Source organism: Carassius carassius, chromosome 18, assembly GCF_963082965.1.
Source record: "Carassius carassius chromosome 18, fCarCar2.1, whole genome shotgun sequence".
NCBI lineage: Eukaryota > Metazoa > Chordata > Actinopteri > Cypriniformes > Cyprinidae > Carassius > Carassius carassius.
The window spans coordinates 32,715,027-32,742,619 of record NC_081772.1 but is presented as its reverse complement, the minus strand read 5'-3'; the positions used below and the strand labels follow the sequence as shown (position 1 = coordinate 32,742,619).

The following is a 27,593-nucleotide window of genomic DNA, read 5'->3' as shown; positions in this document are numbered from 1 at the left end:
GTGTGATGCAAAGCTGAGTTTTCAGCAGTCAATTTAGTTTGAACATTGACTGTAATAATGTGCTGTACTGTAATGACATTAACTGAAGTGCCATGTTTGAATGGAACCTTTAGCTAATAATTTTTACACAAACCATGTTTCAAAAGAAATGTCAATATATAAATGCATATTATAACATAATACATATTAACAAAAGAATGTCAATGGTATCGTGTGATTACACACTGTACTCACATCAGATTGTTTATGGTTGCTGCTCTGTGATACTTTGAGCCTTCAATCAGTCATGTATTAACAGTTCAGAAGAAACCATAAATCAGGAAGAGAATGGACCATATAGATTCTGAAGGAGTGTAACAGCAGCTATGACAGTAAAATGATGGCTGTTGTATGTCATGTCATGTCTGGAAGTAATTCTGGGCCGAACTGCCTCCTGTTTTTAGATCAAGCTCCTGCTCATCTCTGTGTCACTGTAAGTGTTATAATGAAGGAGTGTCACCACACCGCGATGAACGAGAGATTTAAAGAAAAAAAGAAAACATCAAGAGGTGAATCATGTTCAAAGAAACATGACCACTGTACAGCTGTTCATGGTCACCAAGACTACATTTACTAAAATACAGCAAAAATTATTGTGAAATATTATTCTAATGTAAAACATCTGTTTTCTGTGTGAATCTGTGTTAAAGTGTAATGTATTTCTGTGATGCTCCGCTGTATTTTCAGCATCATTCCTCCAGTCTTCAGTGTCACATGATCTTCAGAAATCAGAATAATATGATGATTCACTGCTCAAGAAACATTTCTGATTATTATCAATGTTGAAAGCAGTTGTGCTGCTCAATATTTCTGTGGAAACTGTGATACATTTTATTGATGAACAGAAAGTTCAAAAGAACAGTATTTATATGAAATAGACATCTTTTGTAACCATAAATAAAAAAAGTACTAGTACTCCCAGATTTAAAAGTGTATCTTTATATCGCATTACTCTCAATAAATACCAGAGGTTTTAATATGACAATTTAGGAGTTCAATAAAAATCATTTTTATATGATACAACATGTATATTTTATACATATTATGTGTCTCATGTCCACAAGTATTTTTTTTTTGTTTGTTTTAAGAATTAATTTTTTTGTCCTTTTGAATTATATGGCATCTAAATTTCTAAGTTTTCTCCATGCAAACATTCTTTTATTGACCCAGCTGAGAAAGAATTAGCAAAGCGAGCTTACGAAGCTAAATCCTCTTTCTGCTTGTGATGACTTCACCTCAATTAAACTTCTAGTCCTCGTGTCAGAAGTCTAGAGCCTCGGAAGCGTCGAGGCTGTTCTCCATCGTGCTTTGACTTCTCTCACGCTCAGCAGACGGCTGGCAATATGCTGATTTCAGAAGATGAGGGAAAAAATAGTCCAACGTAAAGTCGGAGGCGTTGCAAATGTGTCTCAGAAACCCCTGCCAACATGACTCTGAGATACAAGACTGAGAACAACCTCAAGAGAAGGAATCATGTCACTCGCTCTCATCTCCTTTATTTTTAAGAGTAAAAAACGATGACATCATAGCACTGTTTACATGAATGGAGCTGGCTTCAACACTTCATCAGAACGGGCAAACTCAAGAAAGATCAGGACAGGGGGCATTAAAAAAAAAACACATTTTAAGGTTCTGGTGGAAATACGGAAAAGCTAAACTGAAACGGCATGTTCTTCAGCAATATCAGGAGGAGTGATTTCTCTAAGGCCACTGGGTGCTTATCTGAAGCACTACAGACAAATACATCAAATCAGCTCACATACATTTGAATTCCTCAAAAAAGAATCATATAATAATATTCTTTTTAAGACCAGCCTCGCTTCAGTAAGAACGCTGTGGACTGATGTGTGTGTGTCTGTACATCAGTGAAGGTGTGTGTGTTTACTCTGAGATGGTTGTGTGTGTCCATGAGCTTCAGTGTGGACTTCCTCTGACGGCCGAGTCCAGTTCCTGTCGGATCTTAGCTTGGATGTGTTCCTGTGCTAACAGTGTCTTGATGGCCTCTACCTGCGTCCGCCTGCGCTCTCTTTCACAATCCATTCTGCTCCGAGCAGACGCACACCCTACGACACACACACACACACATCATCTGACAGTGAAACACATATGCAGGGTTACACACACACACACACACACAGCAGGTCTAGCATCACTCTCAGCATGTTCACAGCTCTCTCAGAGGTCATGGATCGGGCTTCAGGCCTGCAGGTCATGAGTCAAACTGAGCACTTCACTGAGACTGTCAGACGTCAAGATGCCAAAGCAACACCGACAGACTGAAACAGCCTCCAGACACTACATCAGCGCGTGTGTGTGTGTGTGTGTGTGAACCCGTGTGCTGTTCTCTGAAGGATCCGTCACTAATAAAGTCAAACAGACAGAGTGATGCAGGACGGGGAAAGACAGTAAAATCAAGTTCAGTTTGAGTGCTGTGTGCGTCTTCACTCTCTGCTCTTCTTCAGCTCGACTCAAACGGCTCTCTGCTGCGCTCTGGCGCCCCCTGGCAGGTGGAGGTGTGTGGAGGCTCTCCGCCCGGTCGCTCGGGGCTCACGCGCTCATTTGGTGCTGGGGAGTTTGCCGGTGGCCCCCGGTGGACCCTTGTCTTTCAGCATGGAGCCGTTCTGCTGAGTCTCCTCCATGTACTGCTGCACGGCCCTCAACACGGCATCCTCCACCAGCCGCTTACTCAGACTCACTAACTCCTCATCCTCCGGGGCTTTCTTAACACCTACACACACACACACACACACACAGTGGCATCAGTAAAAGCTGTCCGTCACACACACACAGATCTGATCACACACACGTGTCGCTCACACAGGGTTACAGGTGCTGATGAGGAACTTCACATTTTACCAGCTAAAGCTCTCTTTCTCTTTCTTTCTCAGCCTTCAGACGATCTGTTCATCATGAGATTCATCTAAACAGGAATAATGCAGGGATGCACAGATACTGACCGATTCAGCTGATGACCCATGAATACATTACTGTTCAAAACTTTGGAATAAGTACGACTTTGAAGTCTCTTCTGCTCACCAAGGCTGCATTTATCTGTTCACAAAATACAGTAAATATTGTGAAATAGACATCTTTTGTAACATTATAAATGTCTTTACTGTCACTTTTGATCAAGTTAATGCATCCTTGATGAACAAAAGTATTTAAAAAAACTATACTAATATATAACAGTCAATGTTAAGTACTTTTGTTTTAAATGTAAAATAGTTTGCTGTAGTTCTGACATCTAATAATCATAAATACATAACATTTAGTATGTTACACTAGATCTAGATTTGTACCGGTCTAGTTTAATGCTTAAGGTAGGAATCAAAGCATTACTTTAATGTTCGTTGTGTCTTCTACAGTACTTCTGTCACCCGGCACAGAAGAATGACTGTGATATGAGCAGTTCAGTAATTTTACTCAGCGATATATCGTGCATCCCTTGAGTAATGGATAAGATGACAGTCTTGACTACGAAACAAACACAGTGTGGTGAATCTGTGTATAGTCCCTCAGTAGTAGGGTCGTGAGGGGTTGAAGCACACTACACACAGACATGAAGGGAGGAACACGTACTTGTCCGTGCGGCACGCTGCCTGCTTTGCACAAGATCTGCAAGATAAACAACACATTATCAACTTGAAGTGCTTTCTTCACTCTGAGCATCACAAACCATCAGAATCACCCAGATGGTCTGATGAAGGGGGACGAGACCCACTGATTCACGGCTCATCCACGGCTTCCAGATCACCTTTTCTAGATTTCAGAACAATTATGACAGCTTTGATTCTTCGGCTGCATGAGCATAACATTAACGACATTGCTGATTATTTACCTTGATACTGTAATTGTGATTATGAAAGGCTGAAATCGCACAATTAATGTCTGATTCATGCACACCTGCACCTTGTTGATTTGTAAGGGAGTGTCACTGCAGTGCATGTTGGGTAAAACACTGTCTACAATGCATCAAATACAACAGTCGATTTAGAAATATAGAAATACTTCAAAGCATTGCTTTTCTTGTTCTTCAGCATAAACACAAGAGAAACACGATGCAACAGGAGCAGATCTGAAATGAACCTGATCATAATCACAGTTACGTATTTAATTTTGCAGCTTCATTTGATTCTGTAATTGATTTGATTCTCGTATTAGTACACTGTGTACAGTGTGTCTTGTTTACAACACACACAATAACTGACTGTTAATTGAATCATTGATCAAGACACAACAACAAGACTCTGCAGTGTCTCTCTGTTAGTCTCATGTTCTGGCTACATTAAATAGTCTGGTCTTTTACTTGTTTAAAATCTTTCTCAAACCACAAAACACTTAAAATACAGGAAAACCAACCGATGCATAACCTTACAACATCCAGCACTCAATTCTCGAGGTATAAATCACTCCCTGGATATCTAAAGTTCAGCCAACTTGAGAAACTTCCCCAAAAACACTGCAATAAAAAGTCTCTCTCAATCATTGAGGCAATAACTGAATGGACCTTAACCACAGATACAAGACTGAAAGGGTTATGACACGTCAAATAATAAATATCCAGAGTGGCTATTTTTTGATGGAGTTCTCATCTTCTACTACTATTTGTCCATAATCCATAATAATGTGCTGTTGTCTCTCACATCAAAATATTAGTTTAGATCTGTTTAAACGCTGCTTGATCTGTGCAGATTTCTCTCCTGATTCAGACCAGAACACTTTTTCACTGGAGGAAGTGTTATTATGGATTATAGACTATGTGTTTGAGTTAAAATCATCTTAATGCTGGATGGGTTTCATCTTTTGTCTTCTCCAGATGTTCACTGATGGACTGGAGTGCTGTGGATTATTGTGATGTTTTTATCAGACTCTCATTCTGATGGCACCCATTCACTGCAGAGCATCCATTGATGAGACACTGATGGAAATCTTAACATCCAGACTCAGATCCTCGGGTAAGCTGTAAATGTTGTTTTCGGATGTTTTGGTTCAGAGACTGGTTTGTGGGCGTCTGTGTTCCTCTGATGGCATTTCCTCAGGAAGCCTCCCTCCGGTCTCCTGATTCATGTCATCTCCCGCGGGCCTCAGGTCAGGATCTGTGATGGAGAGGCTGGTCCTGGATCAGTGTTATGGGCCTTCACACCTCTAATAACCAGCGTGTGTATTCAGGATGGTCTGTTTGTCTTCCGCTCTCTTTAGAAAGCCAAGTGCCAGCTGCTATTCCAAGAACTCATCTCCAGTGAAATGCTTCTGGTGAGCAGCCAGTGAGACTCTCAGGACTGGTCTGCCACAAGTAAACCTGCCCTATTATGGCAGATATATTATTATATATTATTTCACACCTCACATTTCTAATATACAAATTCGTTAAATTCCTCTTAAGCTGCTTATAATGCTCAAATAAGTGAAGTATATAATCAGTCAAGCTCTTCCGTCTGTGTAGTCTGATGGTTACTGGTTTAAAGGCGCTGGTGCACAGGTGGTTTTCGGTTCTCCTGTGCAAGCGTGACATGTCTCCAGGATAGCCACTGGCTAAAAGAGGGTAAAGATATCTTTACAGTCCTCTAATGTACTGGAGTCAATCTGATTGTGGATCAGCGCCCCCTGCTGTACTGGAGCGAAGCTGGTTCTCCTTCAGTTTGCTCCTGTCGTCAACACACCTTTCATCTACATTTTGTCTATTGGACTAAGATACCTTAATTAACAATTATCTGCCATATTTGACATTAATTGACAATTGTCAGTATCTGCCAATATGTTTTCTGTTTGGCCGATAAGTGTTAGAAGTGGGACTTTTATTTTGACAGCGCTGAGACTGTCAGACACATGAGCTCTAGAACACTATAATAGGATTACAGTGCTGTATTAAGAACTAACTCATAACGTTCAAATTATCTAACAAAAATTATTGTCATTTTTGCGACTCATTGATTTAGTTCTAATTTAGAAACGATTATGTAACGTATAAATGTAATTATATTGTGTTTGCAAATCGTTAAATGAAACCGGTCAGGTGTTTACATGCCACTTTTTTCAACTAAAAACTCAAAACTTTGTGTGTTTTTGCTGTTCGGGGGCCTGCAAACACAAACTTTTGAAAATGGGTTTCAAAGTGGCAGTTTTTGAAAATTATACCTGAATTGTAAACTACAAAAAATGCTAATCTGTGAAATTGGTGACTCGTGTTCATGCAAATTATGTGATCGGTCTATACGTGTGAGTTTCTTTACAAACTGACATCGCCAACTACTGGCCTGGCATCAATAATACTGCGCTTTTAGTCATTTTCATACATCTTTGTGAACAGGGCTCATTTTTGACAACGTTGTCGTCTATACGCAAAATGTTTCTGTTTTTAGTCTACTGTTGTGGTGCAGACGTACCGCCTCATATACGATGAAAGATGTCAGCTCTATCCATCATAAACCCCTCTCGGCCCACGACGACTGCTCAGCGCTTTCTCCTTTCGTTTGTTTGAGAGAACCAGACTTAAATCTGCAAACACTTCTTTGTGTTTCCAGATTTCTCAAATCTGAGAGTTTGGCAAACCAGCATCGGCTCGAATGAGATCCATCAAAAGTGTGAATCATACACATGTCCAACATTTTGATGGTGAGCCACTGAGAGCTGTGAGTTTGGGTGCTCTTATCTGTGTGTATCTCTGGAGAACCGCACAAGATAATCAAATCTGACCTTACACACACACACACATGAACACTTGTGTACTGCCTGAGCTCAAGGCTGGTGTTTCTGCTTTGATGCATCGCTGTCCTTCAGTCCATCTCAACAAACAGAAGACCACACACACAGCAGAAGAGAAAAGCCTCGGTTCACACACTGAGACGCGTTTAAGAGATGAGCAGCAAACACTGTTCCTCAGGTGGGGAGTGTGTGTGTGTGTGTTCCTCATCTCCAGGACATCAGACAGCAGTGTGTGAATGTGCAGAAGGCCATGCTCTGTGTGTGTGTTATTTATATGCATCCCACTGCTTTAACACAAAGCTCCGGCTCTGAGAGCATCACACACACACACACTGAGCTCTCGCTGTGACCCCGTCAGCTTCATAACACACTGTGTTTCTGCGCCCCATGAGCTCTCCCATGCATACAGTGCTGCTCTCTCAGGCGTGACGTACTGCTCCTCACCATCACGTGAGCTCTAAGTAGGGCACGAGCTTTAGTGCACACCGAGTGCATCGTCAAACTGAGGCTCATCCAAACACTGACGGATTACGCTCCTGTGAGATGCATCCTGATGTCAAACTAACGAGCAATCGTGCTGCCTCCGATGCAAACGAGAAGCTCATACTGAACACAACCACGAAGCAGATTCAGTCACACATCTCAACTTGTTCACTCTTGTATGATCTAGAAGTGTTTCCCACCTCGACTTCACTCTGTCAGACTTCATTACATTATTCCATCTCCTCTCGAAGAGCAGATTCCACTGCATACAGGAACACATGTGCATGATACACATACTCTACAAGAGACAACAGGGAGCCACCACGAGCACGCAACAATGAAAAAGATTTTCCAAGCTTCATTTCTCTTTCTAGAGCCTAGTGTGCCTTCATTACAGACTGAAAGGCAAATCTGATCTTGACCCTAAGACCTGAATGTGATTATCAGGTATCTCACTGGTATTTCACTGGTTTGGTGACGCACACATCCAGCGCAGAAGAGCTTCTGTAAAACCCACATGCAGACACAGACACTCCCACGTCAGACAGACCCCAATCAGTGCATGGAATCACACTAATCATCCCAACCCAAGCATCGTTCAGACAGCTGGAATCTCAGCCTCGGCGCTCACGGCGCTGATCTTTGAATGAGGCGCTGCGTCCACACACTTACTGAGCTTATCCTCCGGTCGGGAGAGAGGGAAGCAGCACAGCTGTCCCATGATGCCTGCCTTTGTCCGGCTTCTCTGTCCTCAAGCACAGGAGCGGTACAATCCAGCCATGCTGCGAGCGGCACAGTGAGTGTGTGACTGTCTCTCGCTCCACTGCGATTATGCAAGCGTGCGTGTGTGTGTGAGGGAGTGTGTGTGTGTGGAGGGGGCTGGTGGGAGATTGGCCGGCTGTAGCTCCGCCTCCATCCTCATGCCAGCTTGAATAATTGCTCTGTAATGGACAGCGGCTTATTGCTGTGTGTGTGTGTGTGTGTGTGTGTTTGAGCTCAGTGAACTAACAAGCATCTGCCTGCTGCTCACACACGCAATCCAGAGCGAGAGATGTCTGTGCAAATAAAAACAGCCGTGTGTGTGTGTGTGTGCTCGATCCATTAATCACAGTTAAATTGGTCATCAAATGCTCTGACAATTAAATGAGCTCATAATACAGTTGACAGTGACTGTAAGCCATTATATTACTAATTACACTACCAGGAAAAATAACGACTAATTAGGTTTTCCAATTCATTAACAATTCTGGTATTTTCTGGAGAGATTCATTTGGAGCAGAGGTCAGAGTGACATGAGCTACAGGACACACACACACACACACACACACACACACACGCACTTGGACATTGAATAGACTTTCATTGATTTTTCTATCAGGTAGATAATATTTGTGACGACCAAATGTGGGGATGGGTTAGCTGATAGAAAATATGGTTAAACAAATACACACACACACACACACACACACACACACAGGATGGATGTAGTTACAGTGATTTCAGCAAATATGTCCACTTCCTTCCTTTAATAATCATTGTGTCCAGGCAGGATGATGATTCTTATTGTATTACAGTAATGAGACTCTAATAAGGATCATCATTGAGCACGATCAGAATTAAATAAGAAACCAACATCTGGACACACAACAGCAATGTCTAAAAACCCTGAACATCTGCTCACATTCTTCCTCGTCTTAGCAAATGACACACTTCACCTCTATTCCACACAACGCTGCTTAAAGAGGTGGCCCATCCAAAAACCATCATTCAGGCATCATTAACTCTCCCTCGTGTGGATCACAAAAGAAGAGAAACGATGGAAGTCAATGGTCACCAAAACAGTTCAGTTTCCAGTATTCTTCAAATGATCCTCTTTTGTTTTTGGAACAATATTAGGGTGAGTAAACGATGAGAGAATGATCATTTTTGGGTGATCCCTTTAATGCCGTTCATGCAAAATACGATTTCTACAATATAATGACAAATAAAAAAGGTCTTGTGATTCTGGAGTGAAAAATGGCATGTGAGTTTCTCTCAAACCCACTGCATCTAACAGACACACAGTGCTGTCCCACCCAATGACCCCGGTCACATGACTGTCCAGTCCGTCCCTCAGCTCCTCTTAACCTCCTGAAATCAGATTCGATTAGCATGTAATCTGGCCGCTGTAGAGCCGGTCGTCCGAGGCCAGACGTGTCTCTGCTGCTGCTTACGCTGGGAAATGTCACACGCTGCTGACTCACACTATTACTAATGCCATAAATGTTATGCAATGTTACATAACGAGCCCACAGTTCAATCTTTATGAAGCCGAAGTCCACACTGAGAGGCATCTACAACAACAACACATCATTAAACACTCAAAAAGATTCCTGTTCATGAAGTCCAGGCCGGTTTAGGTTTCCCACTCTTCAGGATTATTATAGTCACGAAAGACTTTGATTTATGCTTTTGTTGAGATTTTAGTCATCCAGTTCAGCTCAGTTTTAGAATGTTTTTCTTTTAAATAAATACTTACTAGTTTTTCTTTAACATTTGGAACTGAACTTATTGTTTTCAGCAGACGGGTTTATTGAGTTCAATTCGCTGACAGTGAGATTAAGGGAACACTTCATTTGTAACCTATCCCTAACACTGAAGAGGCTGGGAATAACACACTTAAATAGTTATCAAGTCTGTTAACGGGTTTACTGCCATGACACTAGAGTAAAGCTGAAATATACACACATATGCCAGCCTGAAGAGATGTTTGAAGACACACACACGCACACACACACACACTCAATGAGTCTAAAGGTCTCTTGTGATCGCAGTAGTGATAATGAGAGAATCACTAGGGTGTGTTCAGGGTGGCACCGTGTCAAGAAGCTGCTTCTTCCAGATGACTGGTTTGCGGTTTGTAAGGACATGACGTTGATGCAGACAGCAGGTGTGTGTTTGAGTCTATTGAACGCTAGCAAAATCACTTCTCAGATGGGTGTGTTGATGTAGATTTGAGCAAGAAATACTAGGAGAGACATCTTGCAAAATACACTTTTTTTTAGTATGTACACATTTTAGTACACATTTTTAGAAACCGAAACTGTCCCATGGGGTTAAGCTCATTTATTAAAGATATTTGACCAAAGTAAACAGATGAGAATGATCTAGTATTATATAGAAGTATTATTTCAGCTAGTTGCCAATTACTAATTTTGCATGTACTAAGCTGTTCTAAAATAGATAAAACTAAAAAGAAAACTAAAAACTAAAAATGAAAAAACACAAAATCTGTAAAACATTAAAGGGATAAGGGTGTTGTTTTACACAACCATTGACGAATTTTAACCAAAGTATGTTACAGACATTTCATGAAGACCCTAAAGAATCATACCAACTTGTGGAAAAAAGTGGTAACGAATGTCCTCTTTAACTTAAATTAAACTTTTAATTAAAAACTGAAAAAAAGTAACATAAAAACGGATTGAGAACAATAAAACTAGATGCTAAAGTTCACGAACAAACTTTGATGTTGGCTTGAGTACAAAATAAAATCAAGAATAGAATGACCCTTGAGAAGGATACAAAAGTTATTCAGTCATGAGCAATGAGTGGTTTTCTTGTTTTTGATGATTAATATAAGAGAGAGACAGCAGCTGGTGAAGAAACTGCTAAATTAAATTCCAGGACTTTCAAGGACTTTTCAAACACTAACAAGGATTCATTTCTTTATTCAAACTGATTTTTTTCCTCATGAATATGATTGACCTGAAGAATCCACTTAGCTCACGAGATACACAGATACTTGGTTCACTAGGAGACAATATTTTAATACAATTTATAAGACATAAAATATTTGTCTTTCCATCACACAAATCAAAACAATGCAGTAAGTAAGCAAATTCAGTAAGCAAAGTAATTTACTCATTATTTTGACAATTATGTAATCTGGTATTTTTTAGTAATACAAAAAGACCTAAGTGAAAAACAGGCTTTAGGATGACTATTTATATATAAACTAATGATGAGACAATAATAATTGGTTCAAATAAAGTATCAAAACCAAGTAATTACATGGTTTTATGGAACAACCCTGATAAAATAGGCCTACATTATGTAATATGCCTACACAAAATATGAACATAGCCAATTTAAGTTTAATATCTTTTATAAAAAACTTCACTTTACAGCGTGGTTGATGGACGTTTAAATCATGTAATTTTATTATTTGGCCACCTGCAAACTCAGAGCGAGGGTCTGAACTTTTATTTTGAAATCACGATGTACAACCAATCGCATACTTAGAAATATGTTGATGAATTCTCCTGTGTTGGCCTAGTACATAGCATCACTTACAGTACATCGTGAATCTAGTGAGATAGCATGCACTGTTTTCCCAGATGAATGTTAAGTAACACAGACTCACAGCACATGCAGAGGAAGAGTTTGTGTCCTGAGCTGCTGAGATGGAGATGTGCTCCACGCTTGTAAAAGGTAACAGTGCAACACAGAACACATAAGACTTTATTTGCATTTCCAAATGAATCCCAAACGAACAGCACATGCAATAAAACACGAGGCGGATCTCAGTGACACACTAAACAGCTCACAAGCACCGAATTTAGCTCTTTAATATGTTATTATACTTGAATTGTGTAAAATCGCTTGAATGTTTTAATTTACAAGGCTTTAAAACACATGCAAGTGCTGTAGTTTGGTGAGCACAGAGGCTGAGCCGAGTGCTGACAGATCAGTCATCTGTCCCGAGTGTCTTTCCCACCGGCCTCTGGCCATCTGACAATCATTATTAATAAGCCTCGACCTGGTCAAGATCAGATATGTTGGTTTAGCTTGTTAGTGTGAATGAAATATATGTATTTATTTGTAAATTTAGCCATTTGAAAATTACATTCTATTCAGTCTGTTTTTCTAATGGACTGTATTGCGTTCGAAACATTCAAACCATAATCTTTAAGATGACTTGAAGCTTCAAAATACTTAAAACTGAAAACTTTCAGACTTTGAGCTTTTTAGAACTTTTTCCAAACGATCTGGTCTAGCTTTCTCAAGGCAACATCATAGTTCGTCTTGAACCTTTTAACTTCTTTATACTGTATTTATTTACAGAAGTATATGTCATCATACCTCAGACTTCTCTCATGTGGACTACTGGAGTTTCATCTGGGGTGGTGTTGGCGCAGTGGATAAGACACACGTCTGTGGTGTGAGAGACCCGGGTTCGAATCCACTGTGAGACACCAATGTGTCCCTGAGCAAGACACTTAACCCCTAGTTGCTCCAGAGGCGTGCGACCTCTGACATATATAGCAATTGTAAGTCGCTTTGGATAAAAGCGTCTGCTAAATGAAATGTAAATGTAAATGTAAATCTGGGTTTGGAGATTTTGCAGTGTGTCTGAACGAAGACGTTTTGTCAGGTGAAGTGAACTACAGCAGATGACCTGTCAGTGGGTTTCTTTTCAGTATCGAACACCAAAATCTTAGTTTTTTCTTCCTGCCACAGCCACCTCTGATCTGCTCACTGCAGGATTTAAGCTTTTTTCTAGCAACTCCTGATAACAGGACCAAAATCTTGAGCCACAAGTAATGATTCAAAGCTGCTGTGAAATGATGTGATGAGTTGTGAAAAGTGCTATACAAATAAAGCGGACACCTGGTATCACTCAAGACCACAGTATTTCATTACTATACACCACATTCAATACTATATCCATCATTAGTCCATTACCACTCAAAACCACAGCAATCAGCATAACAAAGCACCAGACTGATCAGCAACCCACACAAACATACACAACATGTGCTTTAATCCAGAATGGAACTATTACTACTGTGATGGCCTGCATACTTTCTTTGCTATTCTTTGTTTCAGTAGGGTGGGGCGGTGATCCTGAGAGTGGATGAAGGACACCTGTGTTTGGAGTTAACGGCCTGTTAAACGCTTCCTACCTCCTGCCTTCCGGGGGAGAGAGAGAGTGCTTCTCTCCCCGGCGTGTCTTCTCCTTTATGTTTTTGTTATTGCCGGCATTTTGTGTATTTAGTTTTGCTTCTGTTTGGGAAATAAATTGGTTATATTTTTATTAAGCGTTTTCGTTTTACTTCTTTGTCATAAACTCCGAGCCGGGTTATGACACTACATGAAAGCCAAAGGCAATCATCGCTCTGGCCATTATCATCAGAAACAGTGTCATATGGAAACAATTGATTAACATCAGTCATGAATATTGAAGCGGCTTCTCCAAACAAACACGTCCACCTCTCACCTCATAACTGCATCAACAGACACGCTGATCAATACTGACCACAGACGCTTACACAGAACAAACACACCGCTCATCTGAGCAGGGGACAAACCATCATCCGCATGCAGGTCTGAGCTAACACAAGACAAGAAGTCAAACGAGAGATCACTGAAAACATGTGCAAGCTCATGAGCCAATTTACAAATAATCAACTAGGTAATCTAAAAAATTTCTTAAAGTTTAAATTAAATTTAAAATTAAAAATTAAATTAATGCATTTAGCAGACGCTTTTATCCAAAGCGACTTACAGTGCATTCAGACTATCAGTTTTTACCTATCATGTGCTCCCGGGGAATCGAACCCCCAACCTTGCGCTTGATAACGCAGTGCTCTACCAATTGAGCTACAGGAACAAACAATAATTGCGATTTATAACTCCTAACAATATTTCAATAATTCCACATTCAATCTTCAGATTAATGTAGAATCATCATAAAGACAGTATATTTTTATTATTTGTTTAATGACTGAAGGTGAGTCTCACTGATACCGATACTACTGATGTGTCTAGGAAATAGTTATTTAGGAAAATTACTATCGCTATTAATATTAGAGAATAACAAAGTTATGAATTGTAACATTTATTAGACTTTAAAATATAACTTCTAATTTAAGTGAACTTTAAACAATCTTCACATAAACCCTTTATGTTAAATCATTTTAATGGCATATAATGGCTGACAGGACAGGATAATTTGGCCTGTTCTCCTCTCATCTGATGTTCTGCTGAAGCTCCTCGACACCTGTAGCTGTTCTTGTCAAGAATAAGAGACAGAAGCTGCAGTGAGTGCCGAGGCCAAACCTAGCTCCACCCGTGTTAAAGCAACACTATTTTACTTTTAAAATATATATATGCGAGTATATATGGAGTCAATATAATGCCGAATATATACGCAAAAAAATAAAGTTTTGCAAACGAAAATTAAAGTATTAAGGAAAATAAATTTGCACAAAAAAAATTAATTAAAAAATTGCGAAAAAAATGAAACCGCGCGAAAGCAATGATTTTGCAGTACAAATTTTCCATGGTCATATCTATTAATTTATTTGAAACACTGCTTTTATTTTGTGTGTCAGTCTAGTTTGAGCTTGCGTTACCGTTTTCCCTTTGCACTTCATTTTTCTGCGCGTCTCGCTTTGTGGCACTGTTTTGATGTGGGGGCGGAGTCAAGGGACGGGGGCGTGTTCAACATGCCTCCCTGGAAGTGACATTATCAGCCCGAGACGCAGCTCACTGATCCAGGTCCTGTCATGATGAGCATAGGCTTGCAAGTGGATAGTTTCTTTTTATTCAATAGCATTAAAACATTCATGTTTGCATTTTATTAACTTTATTAACAAATGTGTGTATTAGCAGCATTTGCTCAAGTTAAAGAAGTTTTTAACATGAACATCTGCTGTTTATTTCTCTCGATGTGCACACTTTTATGGCATTAAAATGTGTTTTGTTTCATTTGATTAACTGCATGTGCATTAACAGTGTTTGTTTACAAGCTCTTAACTTGTGGAGGACGCCAGTGCACAGAAGCGTTCTTTGTTCACATTTGTTCAGAGTTACTGCTAGTTTTAATGATGCTTTTGGAAAACGCAGCCCTAAAGAGGAGAGTGATGAAGAGGAGGCATCCCCATCCCTTGACTCCGCCCCCACATCAAAACAGTGCCACAAAGCGAGACGCGCAGAAAAATGAAGCGCAAAGGGAAAACAGTAACGCAAGCTCAAACTAGACTGACACGCAAAATAAAAGCAGCGTTGCAAATAAATTAATATATATGACCATGGAAAAGGTTTTGCAAAATCATTGCTTTCGCACTTTCATATGTTTTGCAATTCTTTTTTTTTTGTGCAAAACATTTTTTTTTTCTCCCAACACCTTTGCTTTTGCAGTTATTTATTTTTGTTTGCAAAAAGCTAATTTATTTTCCAATACTATAATTTTCATTTGCAAAACTTATTTTTTTTGCGTATATATATATATGGCATTATATTGACTCCATAACTATATCAAATTCATCTACCTGCGTGAATGGCCATAAACTTGGAGAAGTAGTTCTGAATGTTCTTCCGTGGGGATGTGTGCAGTTCTGTTTATTATTTGACGCGTTCAAACTGAGAAAAATTCACCGCATGGGTTAACATATGAATTTTGTCAGCACTGAAAATACGTTTTAAGTAAACATTTATTTCATATAAGCAATGGTTATGGTTTGCTGCAGTCGGATGTTTTTAAATGAAATAATTGAAAATCAGAATAAATCACATTGTGTCATGCCCTTGTGAAACAGTGTGTGATGTGTGTTAGATACGCAGAATCAGCTTGAGTTTGCATGATCTAAACATCACCACATCTCAATCACAAACACCATACCACAATACTGTATCAATGCAAAATATTATACACCGTAATGTGAACTGAACCCCAAACTGGAACAGAAATACACAAGAGAAGCATTATGGTGAGAGACATCTTTCCTTAACCATGTCCAGGGATTCTGAGCACTGTGTGGATGTAAGGCAGACAGGGATGCTCTCAGATCAGTAAGATGCAGAAGTGAGGTTCTTGGAAATGTGTGGATGAGTTGTGTAGGAGGATTAGAGAGCTGAGCTTATCCTAGATGAGCTGCGGTCAGACAACATCACCACACTGTGTGTGTGTGTGTGTGTGTGTGTTTAACACCGATAGCATTACAGGATTTTAACAATACATCTATGAAGCAATCACGTCACAATAATACTGTAACCAGCTGTTACACCAGGACAGTCTGGCAGAAAAACTGAATCTATTAAGCCTGCATATAAAATAAAACTCTGCAGAGAATATGGATCTCACATTCAAGGAGGAAAAAAACACCTCAGTTGGATTCAGAAGCCCAAACTGAGCCAAAATGGACAATTTGTTGCAGATGTTGATATTTATATGATATTTATTCTGATGCTTGTAATGTACAGTAAATCAATTAGATCTTTATAACAGTATAGCAGAAATATCCGTCACCACTCTATATCTTCAATAATCTGTTTAAGTAAAATGAGATTTAAATGATCCACACATATAATGCAATGCAATTCAATGATGATTGAGAGATGAACAAATAAATGTTCCTCAAAAACCTATTGATCAGATTCAAGACTCGCTGATTAAAATAAATAAATAAAAGATTTGCAAAGAATCAAGTAAAGTTGAGCTGTTTCAGTGACTACATCACTCTGTTTCTTAAAAGCATCTTTCTCTCACTGATGGTCATTCACATATCATTTATAGTCATGCATTTGGCAGACGCTTTCATCAAAAGGGACTCAAGATCAGTTCATGCATCCCCCGGGAGCACAACCCATAAGCCTGGTTTGATCTGTATTTGTATGTAATACAATGTACTATATGTAGTTGTGTATTCTGATTCAAACACAGATCTGTGGGTGGACAGGAGCGTGAATGTGAAGGAAATGTGTTGTTTTCTAGAAATATCTGCACAGGATACCTGCACAATACTTCAGCAATCCTCTGTCTGGGAATCAAGTGAAGCCACTTGTACACAACCATCACCAGCACCAGCAAATTACTCAATGACTTCTATATGCAAACGGACTCTTATGATTGGCTAACCTCCTTGCATGTATAATGAGTAACCACAAGTTCAAGTTAATGAACAGATGTTGGTGGCCAAATGCTAATGAGCTGATGTTTGCTATGTCAGTCTCAGTTTCTGGTTATTCTGTTTGACTTAAGAGGAAGTTCACAAGTTCAGTATCAAACTCTTCCAGAGCGAGAATGGCCCTGTTGTTCCCTCACACACACACACACACACACACACACACACACACACACACACGTCTGCTGGAGTGAGCAAGGAGCAGGATGTGTGTCAGACGAGCATCAGAAACACATCTGACACACTTCTGTTTTGAAATAATGCAGCTCAGTTATTTCTGGTGATTTGTATTTTCAATGTGCTGTAATCATCTATTAAAATGAGAGTCCGGGACGATGTCAAAGACAGGAGAAGAGAAGTGATGAAGGTCACTGGTGCAGGATGTTCCAAACTCAGCGTAACGTGAGGTTTTAATCCAGCGTGAGCCGATGTGATAGAGAGCGATCGTTTCAGCACGGGGTGTCAGTGTGAGATCTGATCAATACCATCCACTTCAACCTTTATCGGATTTATTATTTCATTTTTCATTCACAATTATTTAGCTTTTTAATCATTTTAAGAATTTTTAGAAAGGAAAATGTAAAGTAATACGACGTTGCTAAAAACACACATTATTTTCCTCATACTGTACATTATTGTTTGTCTTCTATGCCCCGCCTTCTGAAACATGTCGATTTTTACAAAGCTCATCATTCTGAAAAGTGAGGTGTGCTCTGATTGGCCAGCTGTCCAGTGTGTTGTGATTGGCTGAATACTTCAAGCGCGTGACGAAATCTGCATACTGTGATGTGTGTCCCGGCGCGACAAAACAAAACCAATAAAACCCATTACTAATGAGGCATTTGTTGATAATGACATATACTGTGTTTTTATGTGTTGTGTATTATAAACATAAAACCATGTCTGCATTTGTGATCAGAGAAACAACTAGCGCTACTTTACACTGCTCAAAACTAGCATTTATATCATCAGTAGCAAATTTTTTAATAAGAAAACATACAGGCTGTGAGTCAGAAGGACCAGACGGTCCTTGCAAAGTTTGAACTGCCCATCTTTATAGAAACAGAAGCATTGCAGGCTACTGGTTCAGGAAACAGTCCTCTGTAAAATGTGCTGCACACATCTGAATATCTGGGGTGGACTGTACTGGAACAGTGTTGAAATTCAACTCAACTGATTTCTAGTCTTGTCCTCTTTTGTTAAGACCAAATAAAGTATTTTCGCTTTCACAAGGAAACATGCAACAACTTCACAAAACTGAAGCGGGAAAAATACTACAGCGAGAATAAATCTTTTTAGCGTAAACATCTGGGTGCGGTTATGCAAATCTTTAAATGAGGCGTTTTAGGAGGGCATGGACAAGTCTTAACTTTTATAAAGAATCTGTCTTTGGGCTTGAAACTTTAGGGATCTTTTCTATGTATGAACAGCTTGTAACTATCCAAAGAGAAAAGAAAAATTGTAATTGCATCATATGACCCCTTTAAATGAGGAATATTAGAGAGAATCAATTAATAATTAATTTACTGCCATTGTGTAAATAATATGTAATCCATACAAAAGTAACTGTTATCGTATTATAAGCATTTTAAACTGTAATATACTCTAATTACAAGCACTTGATACTAGTAATCTGATTATATAACCCAGATTACAGGAAATCAGTCTCTGCCCAGATCTGCCACGTTCTGTCCTCTAAACAGACGGCTGTGAAAACAAAGTCCAAAACAGTAAATGTATCTGACACTAAACATTACATTATTAAACAAAAGCAACTGCTTGCACAGCATTTTAAAGCAAGCTAAACCCACTAAATTAAAAATAATACAACCAAAAACAAATGCAAAACGCATGTAAACGTACCGATCACAGCACTGCATTTACATGCTTCATTTGTTGCTACTGATCAGATTATTTCAGGTCCACAGACCTCCTTTCTATCCATTCAGACGGAGCTCAGTCAGATCAGATGTGTTTACATCAGGGCTTTTCAGCCTGACTCAATCATTGATCCATTATAGATCCATTCAAAAGTAGCCATTGATGCACAGACAAAAGCAAATCCAATGTCTACTAAAGAGAACAACAATCTTTTGTGTCCCCTAAAGATTTTGACCTCAGTGGAAATGAATTAACCCTAAATAAAAGCTTAAGGAACAAAATCCCAATGTGTCTTTGAGAGACGGACACTGACTGATTTGTGCTCGTTCTGACCCTTTTATGGAGACCCCAGAGACGTCCGAGGAGCTGATCACAGATGACCACAGAGTTACTGCAGTGACACAAACGATGCTGTGAGAGACTGACCTACTACAGAAGACCGTTTCAGATCAACACTGGCCTCTAGTGTCTTCATGTCCACATCAGCACTCAGTGCACTCTTTCTGTACTGTACATCTGATCTATGAAATCAGTGTGTGTTTCTCTGAACATCTGACAGACATGAGAGATCAATATAATGAACTGTGATTCATTAAAGCAATTAGGTATGTTGTTAGGACACAAAGCGGAGTGACTAAAACCTTCTTAGCTGTCATAAAATGAGCCCACGGCTTCACGGGGCTCATTTCTTTTATAAGATGGTTATTCCATATATGTAGTAAGGACTCACTAAATAAAATGTAATGATATTAATAAAAACAGTATTCTTCCACCAAACAATGTAGCTCCTCAGAAGCAGTTGTGGCTGCTACAAAGTGGTTGCCGAGCAACACACAGACGTAAACAAAGGTGTATGTTACATTGTAATTTACAACAGCTTTGAAACTTGGCACAGCCAATCAGAATCAAGGAGCGGAACGATCCGCTTTATAAACATTTACTGAGCATTAGTAGACTGCAATGCTTTAATCCAGGGTGAGCTAAAAGACTCACATTTAATCTGATTCAGATGATGAGCAAACAACGACAGAAACACAGCAGATGTATCAAGATGAAGCTAACACTTTACCATAAGCTCTCTGTTAGCACAGGCTTGCTGTAATGCATGTCAGTAAATTACATTAGTTGCTGTACTCAAGTATCTTTTTGGTTGCTTAGTTTTTTTTTTCATTTTTATTATACCTTTATTTAACCAGGGGAAAAAATCACATTGAGATAGATATCTCATTTACAAGTGAGCCCTGGCCAAAGTAACAGCACACAGTGAACATGATCGAAACAGACAAAGTAAAATAAGTACATAAAACAATAATCACAAATAGTCTCAATTCAAATTAAGAACAGGTGCAGACAGTTTGAAATGTTTGGTTGGGATATGACTTAAACTCACTCACTGAAATAAGTACAGTTTCAGTAATCTTTCAATCTCATTCCAAGCAGTTGGTGCACTATAAATAAAAGCGGTTTTTCCAAACTCTGTCTTCATTAAGAGAATATATCTATTTGAACGCAGATTATACCTTTGACTATTAACAGTTAATAGACTAATCATATACAGAGGAAGCTGGCCAACTATGGCCTTATACACAAGTATAAGCCAATGCTTGTATCTTTTTAAGAGAAGTGAGGGCCAGCCTACCATTTCATACAATACACAATGATGAGTGTAATAATTTGTACGAGATATAAATCTTAAAGCAGAGTGATAAACAGAGTCTAATGATTGGAAAAGAGCCTTAGTGGTATTTCTGTAAAAAACATCTATATAATCTAAGACAGGTAAGAAGGTAGCTTCCATCAACTATCTCTTGGCTGACTGTGAAAAACAGGCACTATTCCAAAAATAAAACCCCAGCTTTAACCTTAATTTAAATAACAATGGTATAACATGTAACTTGAATGATAAGTCCTCCTCCAACACAAAGCCTAGGTATTTGTAGGAGGAGACCAGTTTTACTATAGATTATTATAGATTATAGACTATAGATTTACCCTGTAGTGTAAAGACGTGATGGAGAAGATTCACACTTATGTTTCCTAGAAAAGACCATGTATTTTGTTTTCTTATCATTCAGAACTAGTTTTAAAGAGAGGAGGTTGCGCTGAACTATTACAAATGCTTCCTGCAACTTTGAAATACAACTATCACTGGAGGATGCAAAACAATAAAGTATGGTGTCGTCTGCGTATAAATGAATACTTGCATCAGTTAGATTAGAACCAAGAATGTTAATATATAATGTAAATAATAGGGGACCCAAAATGGACCCTTGTGGCACACCAGATTCAATACTGAGCCTATCAGAAAGAAACCCCTTAACTTGCACCCTTTGGCACCTATTCTTTTTACCATATCTGTCCTATTAGCAATGAGACATTATTAGATAACGTAGAAGGCGAAAGTGATTTGATGGTTTTCCAAAATCCAATAGGATTACTTAGATTTTGTGATATTTCATTTAGATAATATTCAGATTTTGATCTACGAATTAGAGCTGTACGTTTGTTTCTCCATATTCTAAATGCTACCCAATCTCTTCTATATCCGATTTCCTCGCTGTGGCTCAAGCCAAGTTTCTTTCATGAAGGAGTTCAGATAATTCGTTTGAGAACCAAGGATTATCACGGCCCTTTACTCTGAATTTCTAAACAGGTGCATGCATATTCACGATCTTCAAAAATAAAGTGTGCAAATGCTGCCATGCAGTGGTCACATCAGGTATTAGAAACAAATGATCCCAGGCAGATGCAAACAGCTCATGCAGAAACCCTTCAAACTATTTAAAGCTCCTTTTTGTAATACTTCTGGGTATTTCTTTGGGAATTTTACAATTCCTTATAGCGGCTACAGTACATTTAAGAAATCCAAAGGAGTTGAAACAATTCCAGCTGGACCAGGATTTGGATTAATACTGGCCTTTAAAAGCAACAACATTATCAGGTATCGCTGCCTTAGATTTTTTGATGGAGGGCTACATTGTTCATTACAAGAGTCCAATGGAAAGTTCGACAAGAAAAGAGTTTTACTGAGTATCAAAGATTTCAGCAACTTTCACTCGACTACATTTTTGAATAAGTATGTGTACTCTTTACTCCAGTAACTGATCTGCTCTGTGCTCTCTCCTCCTGTCTCAAATGGAAATGTGAAAAGTGCTCCATTGTCTATTAGGTTTGCTTCTAGTTAGTTATTCGATGTTATAAGAACAGGGTGTGGCTTCATGACTGTGTGATACGTGTCTCCACCAATCACTGCACAGACTCCAGATGATGTCATCAGTGCAAGATGACAGGCGGACAAACCATTTTCTAGAGAGGACATGAACACTGAAATCTGAACAATGCATAAAGCCAGGCTCAATATTCTTGTTTGACCTTTGACCTATTAGAGTTAAAGATTTATATTGACAGGACTTCAGATTTTTTGAATTATAAGGAATAAAATATCATATATATTAGCGTGAATGATACATGAACAAACCATTTAGGAAAAACCTTCAGAATAGAGACAGGAATAAAAGTGTAAAGTGTGAAGTATGAAAATGCTGCTGAAGTGGAAAAATATGATATGTATTGGACTTATTAAATTAATCAAATAAGACTTGCATTTGCGTTTGGATGTTTTCTGTCCACTAGTCTGAAAAAAGACTTGATGGAAATCTCAGAATTGCGCAGTGCATGAAAACAATGTCTTTGGCTGAAGTGTCTGGCCTTCTCATGCATTCAGCACTGTGGCACATTACTGCATCACAGTAACAGAGTTTATAAATGACCTGCAAACCTGAGCCCAAAGAACACCACAGAAACCCAGAAGTGCTCTACAGCAGTGATGTGTTCCTCTCCTCTTTTACAGGACAGGTCCAGAAGCACTGTTTCATGACTGATGGGGTACTCACCGAAGCTGACGCTCTTCTCACAGTGGTAGTATCCATCTGCACTCTTTTTCTTCAGCATGGAGCACAGGTCCACTCTACACACACACTCATCGCCAAACACACGGCCCTCGAACTCTGAGAACAGAGCCAGATCCAGCTTCTTAACGCCCTGCGAAGACACACACACACACACACACACAGTAAGTACAGAGCAAACAGAAGAACACTGCAGTATTGCTTTAATACTTCAGGTCTCATTCAGAGGAAACACTAAATAATATGAACACTGTTTAAGCGAAAAGGGTAAGAGTAAGATGTCAAACTTCAACAGAGACTGCAGTATGATTAGATTAATCACACACACACACACACACACCTGTCTGCGTAGTTTAGGAGCTCGAGAGAGTTTGAGAAACGTCAGATGAGGTTTGAATGCTTTGTCATCTCCAGAAGCGATGCCCCGCTCCTCGAACGCCTTCCTGATGCTTTCTGGGTGGAGAGAAACAACCCTCAGAGCCTCACAGGGACAGATGCATCCTGGGATACTCTATTGACAGCCTCCACGGCCGGGCCGAGACTACACTGTCCTCAATGTAAGACAAGAACATGATCAATCTCTCTGCGACATTCCCTGGGGTTTCAGTAATCATCTAAACACTGTGCTCATGTATTGATCAGCCAGTATTAGATCCTCTCACTGTCACAGTCTGATCACATCTACACCTGACTTCAGTTTGATTCATCTGATTATTTTGGTAAATGTTGACTATGTTATGAAAGCTGCAGACAGAAGAGTTCAAATCAAGAGTTAACGTGTATTTAAAGGGCCGTATTACGTCAGGTTCAGACTGGCCCATCTGAAGCGTGAACACAGACGAGCGGATGAGGAGTGCTGTACCTGCCATGAGCGTGAGAGTGCTCAGATGCTCTCCTGCCGCGATCTGCACGAAAGCCACTTCCTGTTTAAAGTGTGCGACTCCAGCGAAGGGCAGGAGCAGCCTGTGGCCCCCCAGCAGAGCGTTCAGAGGAGACTCCAGCTCTGATAATGTAGACACAGCACTGCACACACACACACACACACAGTCAATCCTCCTTCAGTTACAGACACTGAGAGCGAAGGCATTCTGTGCTGCGAGATGAGGACACATGCAGCTCTCACAGACCTCAGATCAGTTTCTGGCCTCTGAAGACAATAAAACCCACAAGAGGTTACTCTACGGTTGTTTTAACTGGGGTTCAAGATCTGCATGTAGAGTAATTCAAGAACAAAGATTAACCACACAAGACAGAGTAACTATTATAATAGCACTTCTATTATAAACCATTTCTTTTACTGAACTGAACTAACGTTGAAGTGACTCGAGCTGAAATTGTCTTTCACAGTTAGGGTCTATATTTGCACCTTGGAATTGATTTCAGGGGCATTTTTTATTATTACACTATCATCAAATGTTTCTGTGTTGTAGTTTTTTAAGTCAATCACAATGCTGAGTCATTGTTTCTGCAAAGACATGCATGTACACTAAAACTGCCTATCACTTAAAAACAGAGCTAATCAAGAGTGCTGTAATTGTAAAATCAGCGTTGTCAAATCATTGCTGTAGAAATTATTTGAAATGTTTTGAGGAGATTCTGGCTACTGCTAAAGCAAACTAAGAAGCATTCCTAAATTAGTTTGTTGCTATTTGTGGATTAGAAAATCAAGGTTTCACGTTGTTTATTCCAGTAGCATGAAAAACAGAGCGGTTATTTATTTTAGGAATCAAGCCGCCTGAACAAGAAATCTGATGCAGCGTGAGCAGATCTACTGTAATTGACATGTTTGTTCATTTCACATTGATCGAGACCTCTTAACTCCCAACCCTGCTGCACACTCGGCGTATACGATCTGTGTGTGTGTGTGTGTGAGAGATCTCACAGGTCCAGCTGCTCCTGTGTGCTCAGGTGAGTCACCAGTAGAGTGATGTGTAGTGTGTCCACAGGTATCAGTGCTCGAGACAGACGACAATCCTTCTCCAGCAGCAGCTTCTGCACACCCTGCACCGCCTGCTTGATCTGACACACACACACACACACACGGCAGAACTGTTGAGCATCTCTGAGCAACACAGTGCTGATTCACTACTGAATGAATCAAGTGCATTTGAGCGAATCAATGATTCAATGATCCATTCTGAAGGGACGGATTCAAAACACTATTTTTAAAACATTAATCACATAGCATTATTTATGCAACTGTAACTGCAGTGTCAACACTTCTTAATGCCACGTCTTGCTGTGCAAAGATGGATTTAGTTTATATTTTGTCTTATTGGTAACAGTCTATAGTGAAACTGCTATGTATTTCTGTGACTGCTGTAAACTGACCGAGACACCAGCACACTAACAATCAGCTCGATATCGTCTCGTTATCTGTACGGAGATATTATTTATTTTCAGCAGCCGTCCTGTGAAAGACTGTCTCTGTCTCCGGCTCGTACCTCTGGGTTCGTGATTGGCACAGAGACAAAGTAGTTTGGACGAGCCGTCTCCTTCTTCTTCTTCTTCTCACCATCTTCCTCACTCTCCACTCGAGCGCCGTCTCCTCTCTTACGCTTCTTCTTCACACTCGAGTCTGCGCTGGAGACTGAAACACAGGAACAAGCATTCAGACAACAGAACAACGAAACCACGTCCAACGGCTGAGAGAGAACTTCCCCTCATTCACTGAAAATAACCAAAATGTAATCCTCATAAAATCCACTGCTAGATTTATTATCTGTGAAAAGGTGTCACAGTCTGTGAACAGCCTCCATTGTCATGTGATGCTGACCTTATCGTTTGCAGTGAAAACATCAGCATCAGAAACAGGAGCATGTTCACTAGTCAGTTCTTCTAGGATGTGAGCGCCATTGAGAAGCAAACACTGACAAACGTGCAGAAGCACTGCTGAAGTTCTAGCCTACAGGAGCCGCTCTGAAGGTAAGAGCTCTCTGTGTGGATCTACTCACAGCCCAGCTCCTTCCAGACCTCGGTGCTCGAGAAGGGAAGCTCGGCCATCAGGCTGCTGGTGCTCTCCGCCTCCTTCTGCTTCTTCTTCTGGCCTGCCACTCTCTTCGGCTCTTTCTTAGCTTTTTTGACCTTCTTGACTGCCACAAAGAAAAGAAAGACATTTAATGAGGACAGAAAAGCAACACTGCTTGTGCTTGGTGATATGACCTTCATAAATGTATGCTTTATGCCTGTAGATAACAAGCTGCTGCAGGTTTTACTTTGGATATCGAACCCAAACCAAACACTGTTGTGCTGAAACAGCACATAGGCCTGATGATTCCCAAAGACATCTTGAATTGAGATGCATTCATTCTGCATTCACAGCACAAAACATTTCCAGAACGCAGCTGCTCGCATATTTTTAGTCTGGCTGGCGTTTTCTTAAAGTTGTATGATTGCACAGAAGCAGTCATCAGTAGCACAGGTATATTTGTAGCCATAGACAACAATACTCTGTATGAGTCAAAATGATCCAATTTTTAATGGCAAAATGTTCCATGAAGATATTTTGTAAATTTCCTACCCTAAATATATCAAAAATGTATTATCATTAGTAATATGCATTGCTAAGAACTTCATCTGAACAACTTTAAAGATGATTTTCTCAATAATTAGGTTTTTTTGCTCCCTCCGATTCCAGATTTTCAAATAGTTGTATCTCAGACAAATGTTGTCCTCCGAACAAACCACACATCAATGGAGAGATGATTTATTCAGCTTCAGATAGTGAAATGTTAAAAAAGACCCTAATGACTGGTTTTGTGCACCAGGGACACATATTGTTACATTTAGCATTGGTTTTCCTCCAGATCAAGACCCAATCAGCAGCAGTTTGTTCGTGTTTAGTGGACCTGACGTCACACCTTCAGTAAAAATCACCAACACACACGTGGTTTATACACACACCAAGAGTTCAAAAATTAAGAAAACACATTTATAGTGTCAAGATATTATTTGGCACCGCTGTGTATTAAGTCAGATGCTCTTATAAAATGATGCCTTAAATCAAATGATTTGAAATCTATTCCTTCGTACTAAAGCACAGGACACGTGGACAGTAGTGTGCATGTCTCACCCTTGGTAGTGTTCATCTGTTGTGTAGTGCTCTGTTCTTGTCGTGTGGACACAGAGTTGTTGTTGATCTCCTCCATGGTGTGTGTCTGATCTACGGCATGCAGTGGACTCCCGCAACAGTGTCTCTGAGCTCGGACACACAGCTTCAGCTTGACCGGAGCACACTGGAGATCTGCGGTACACCGCCGAGCCGCGCGCGCTACAGCTCCCACCAACAGCGCGTGGCAGCGGATCATGTCCACACAAACTACCCGAGTGTTTCTGGACAGTCCGCTGCACACTGAGATGGGACTTAATGTTGTATGTGTTTGTAAAGTGTGTAAATAAACTCTTGGTCTTACAGTCCCGCCATTAAAGCGGCTCGGTTTCCCTCGTCAGGCGTTTTTCTGCATTCACTGCAGGATCAGCTTTCATGTTAAAAACAGACCGAGCACAACACGACACACATGTTACGGGCACTCAGAGGGGACACGCGGTGCTCGACGAGAAAGCGTTTCGAAAAACACCGGCAGGAAACATTCGCTCTCGTGTAGTTTCAAACCTTTTTTAATGGAACACA

General features: G+C 39.9%; 1 protein-coding gene across 5 annotated transcripts; it reads right to left on the bottom strand.

The window, feature by feature from the left end:
* Positions 1 to 1,510: 1,510 nt before the first annotated feature.
* Positions 1,511 to 27,571, bottom strand: LOC132092808 (A-kinase anchor protein 7). 5 transcript variants are annotated; one of them, XM_059499231.1, is made up of 9 exons: positions 27,036 to 27,568; positions 25,918 to 26,055; positions 25,408 to 25,553; positions 24,846 to 24,982; positions 23,826 to 23,986; positions 23,304 to 23,416; positions 22,949 to 23,096; positions 1,987 to 2,102; positions 1,511 to 1,956 (listed from the first exon to the last, which is right to left on the bottom strand). In XM_059499231.1, exons 1-9 carry the CDS (start codon positions 27,268 to 27,270, stop codon positions 1,954 to 1,956), a joined length of 1,197 nt encoding a protein of 398 aa, XP_059355214.1. In that variant the 5' UTR covers positions 27,271 to 27,568; the 3' UTR covers positions 1,511 to 1,953. The 5 variants fall into 5 exon arrangements, with proteins under 5 accessions (XP_059355214.1, XP_059355211.1, XP_059355209.1 ...); XM_059499226.1 differs by lacking the exon at positions 1,511 to 1,956 and adding an exon at positions 3,619 to 3,654 and having other exon boundaries at positions 1,957 to 2,767; positions 27,036 to 27,548; XM_059499228.1 differs by having other exon boundaries at positions 1,511 to 2,102; positions 27,036 to 27,554.
* Between the last annotated feature and the right edge of the window lie 22 nt (positions 27,572 to 27,593).

Excerpts from the sequence above, each read along its gene's own strand:
- LOC132092808 (XM_059499226.1), bottom strand. The coding sequence starts at position 27,270 with ATGATCCGCTGCCACGCGCTGTTGGTGGGAGCTGTAGCGCGCGCGGCT. Across the intron at positions 26,056-27,035 it reads ACAGATGAACACTACCAAGG|TCAAGAAGGTCAAAAAAGCT; the intron begins GTGAGACATGCA and ends TCTTTGTGGCAG. Across the intron at positions 25,554-25,917 it reads GGTCTGGAAGGAGCTGGGCT|TCTCCAGCGCAGACTCGAGT; the intron begins GTGAGTAGATCC and ends CCTGTGTTTCAG.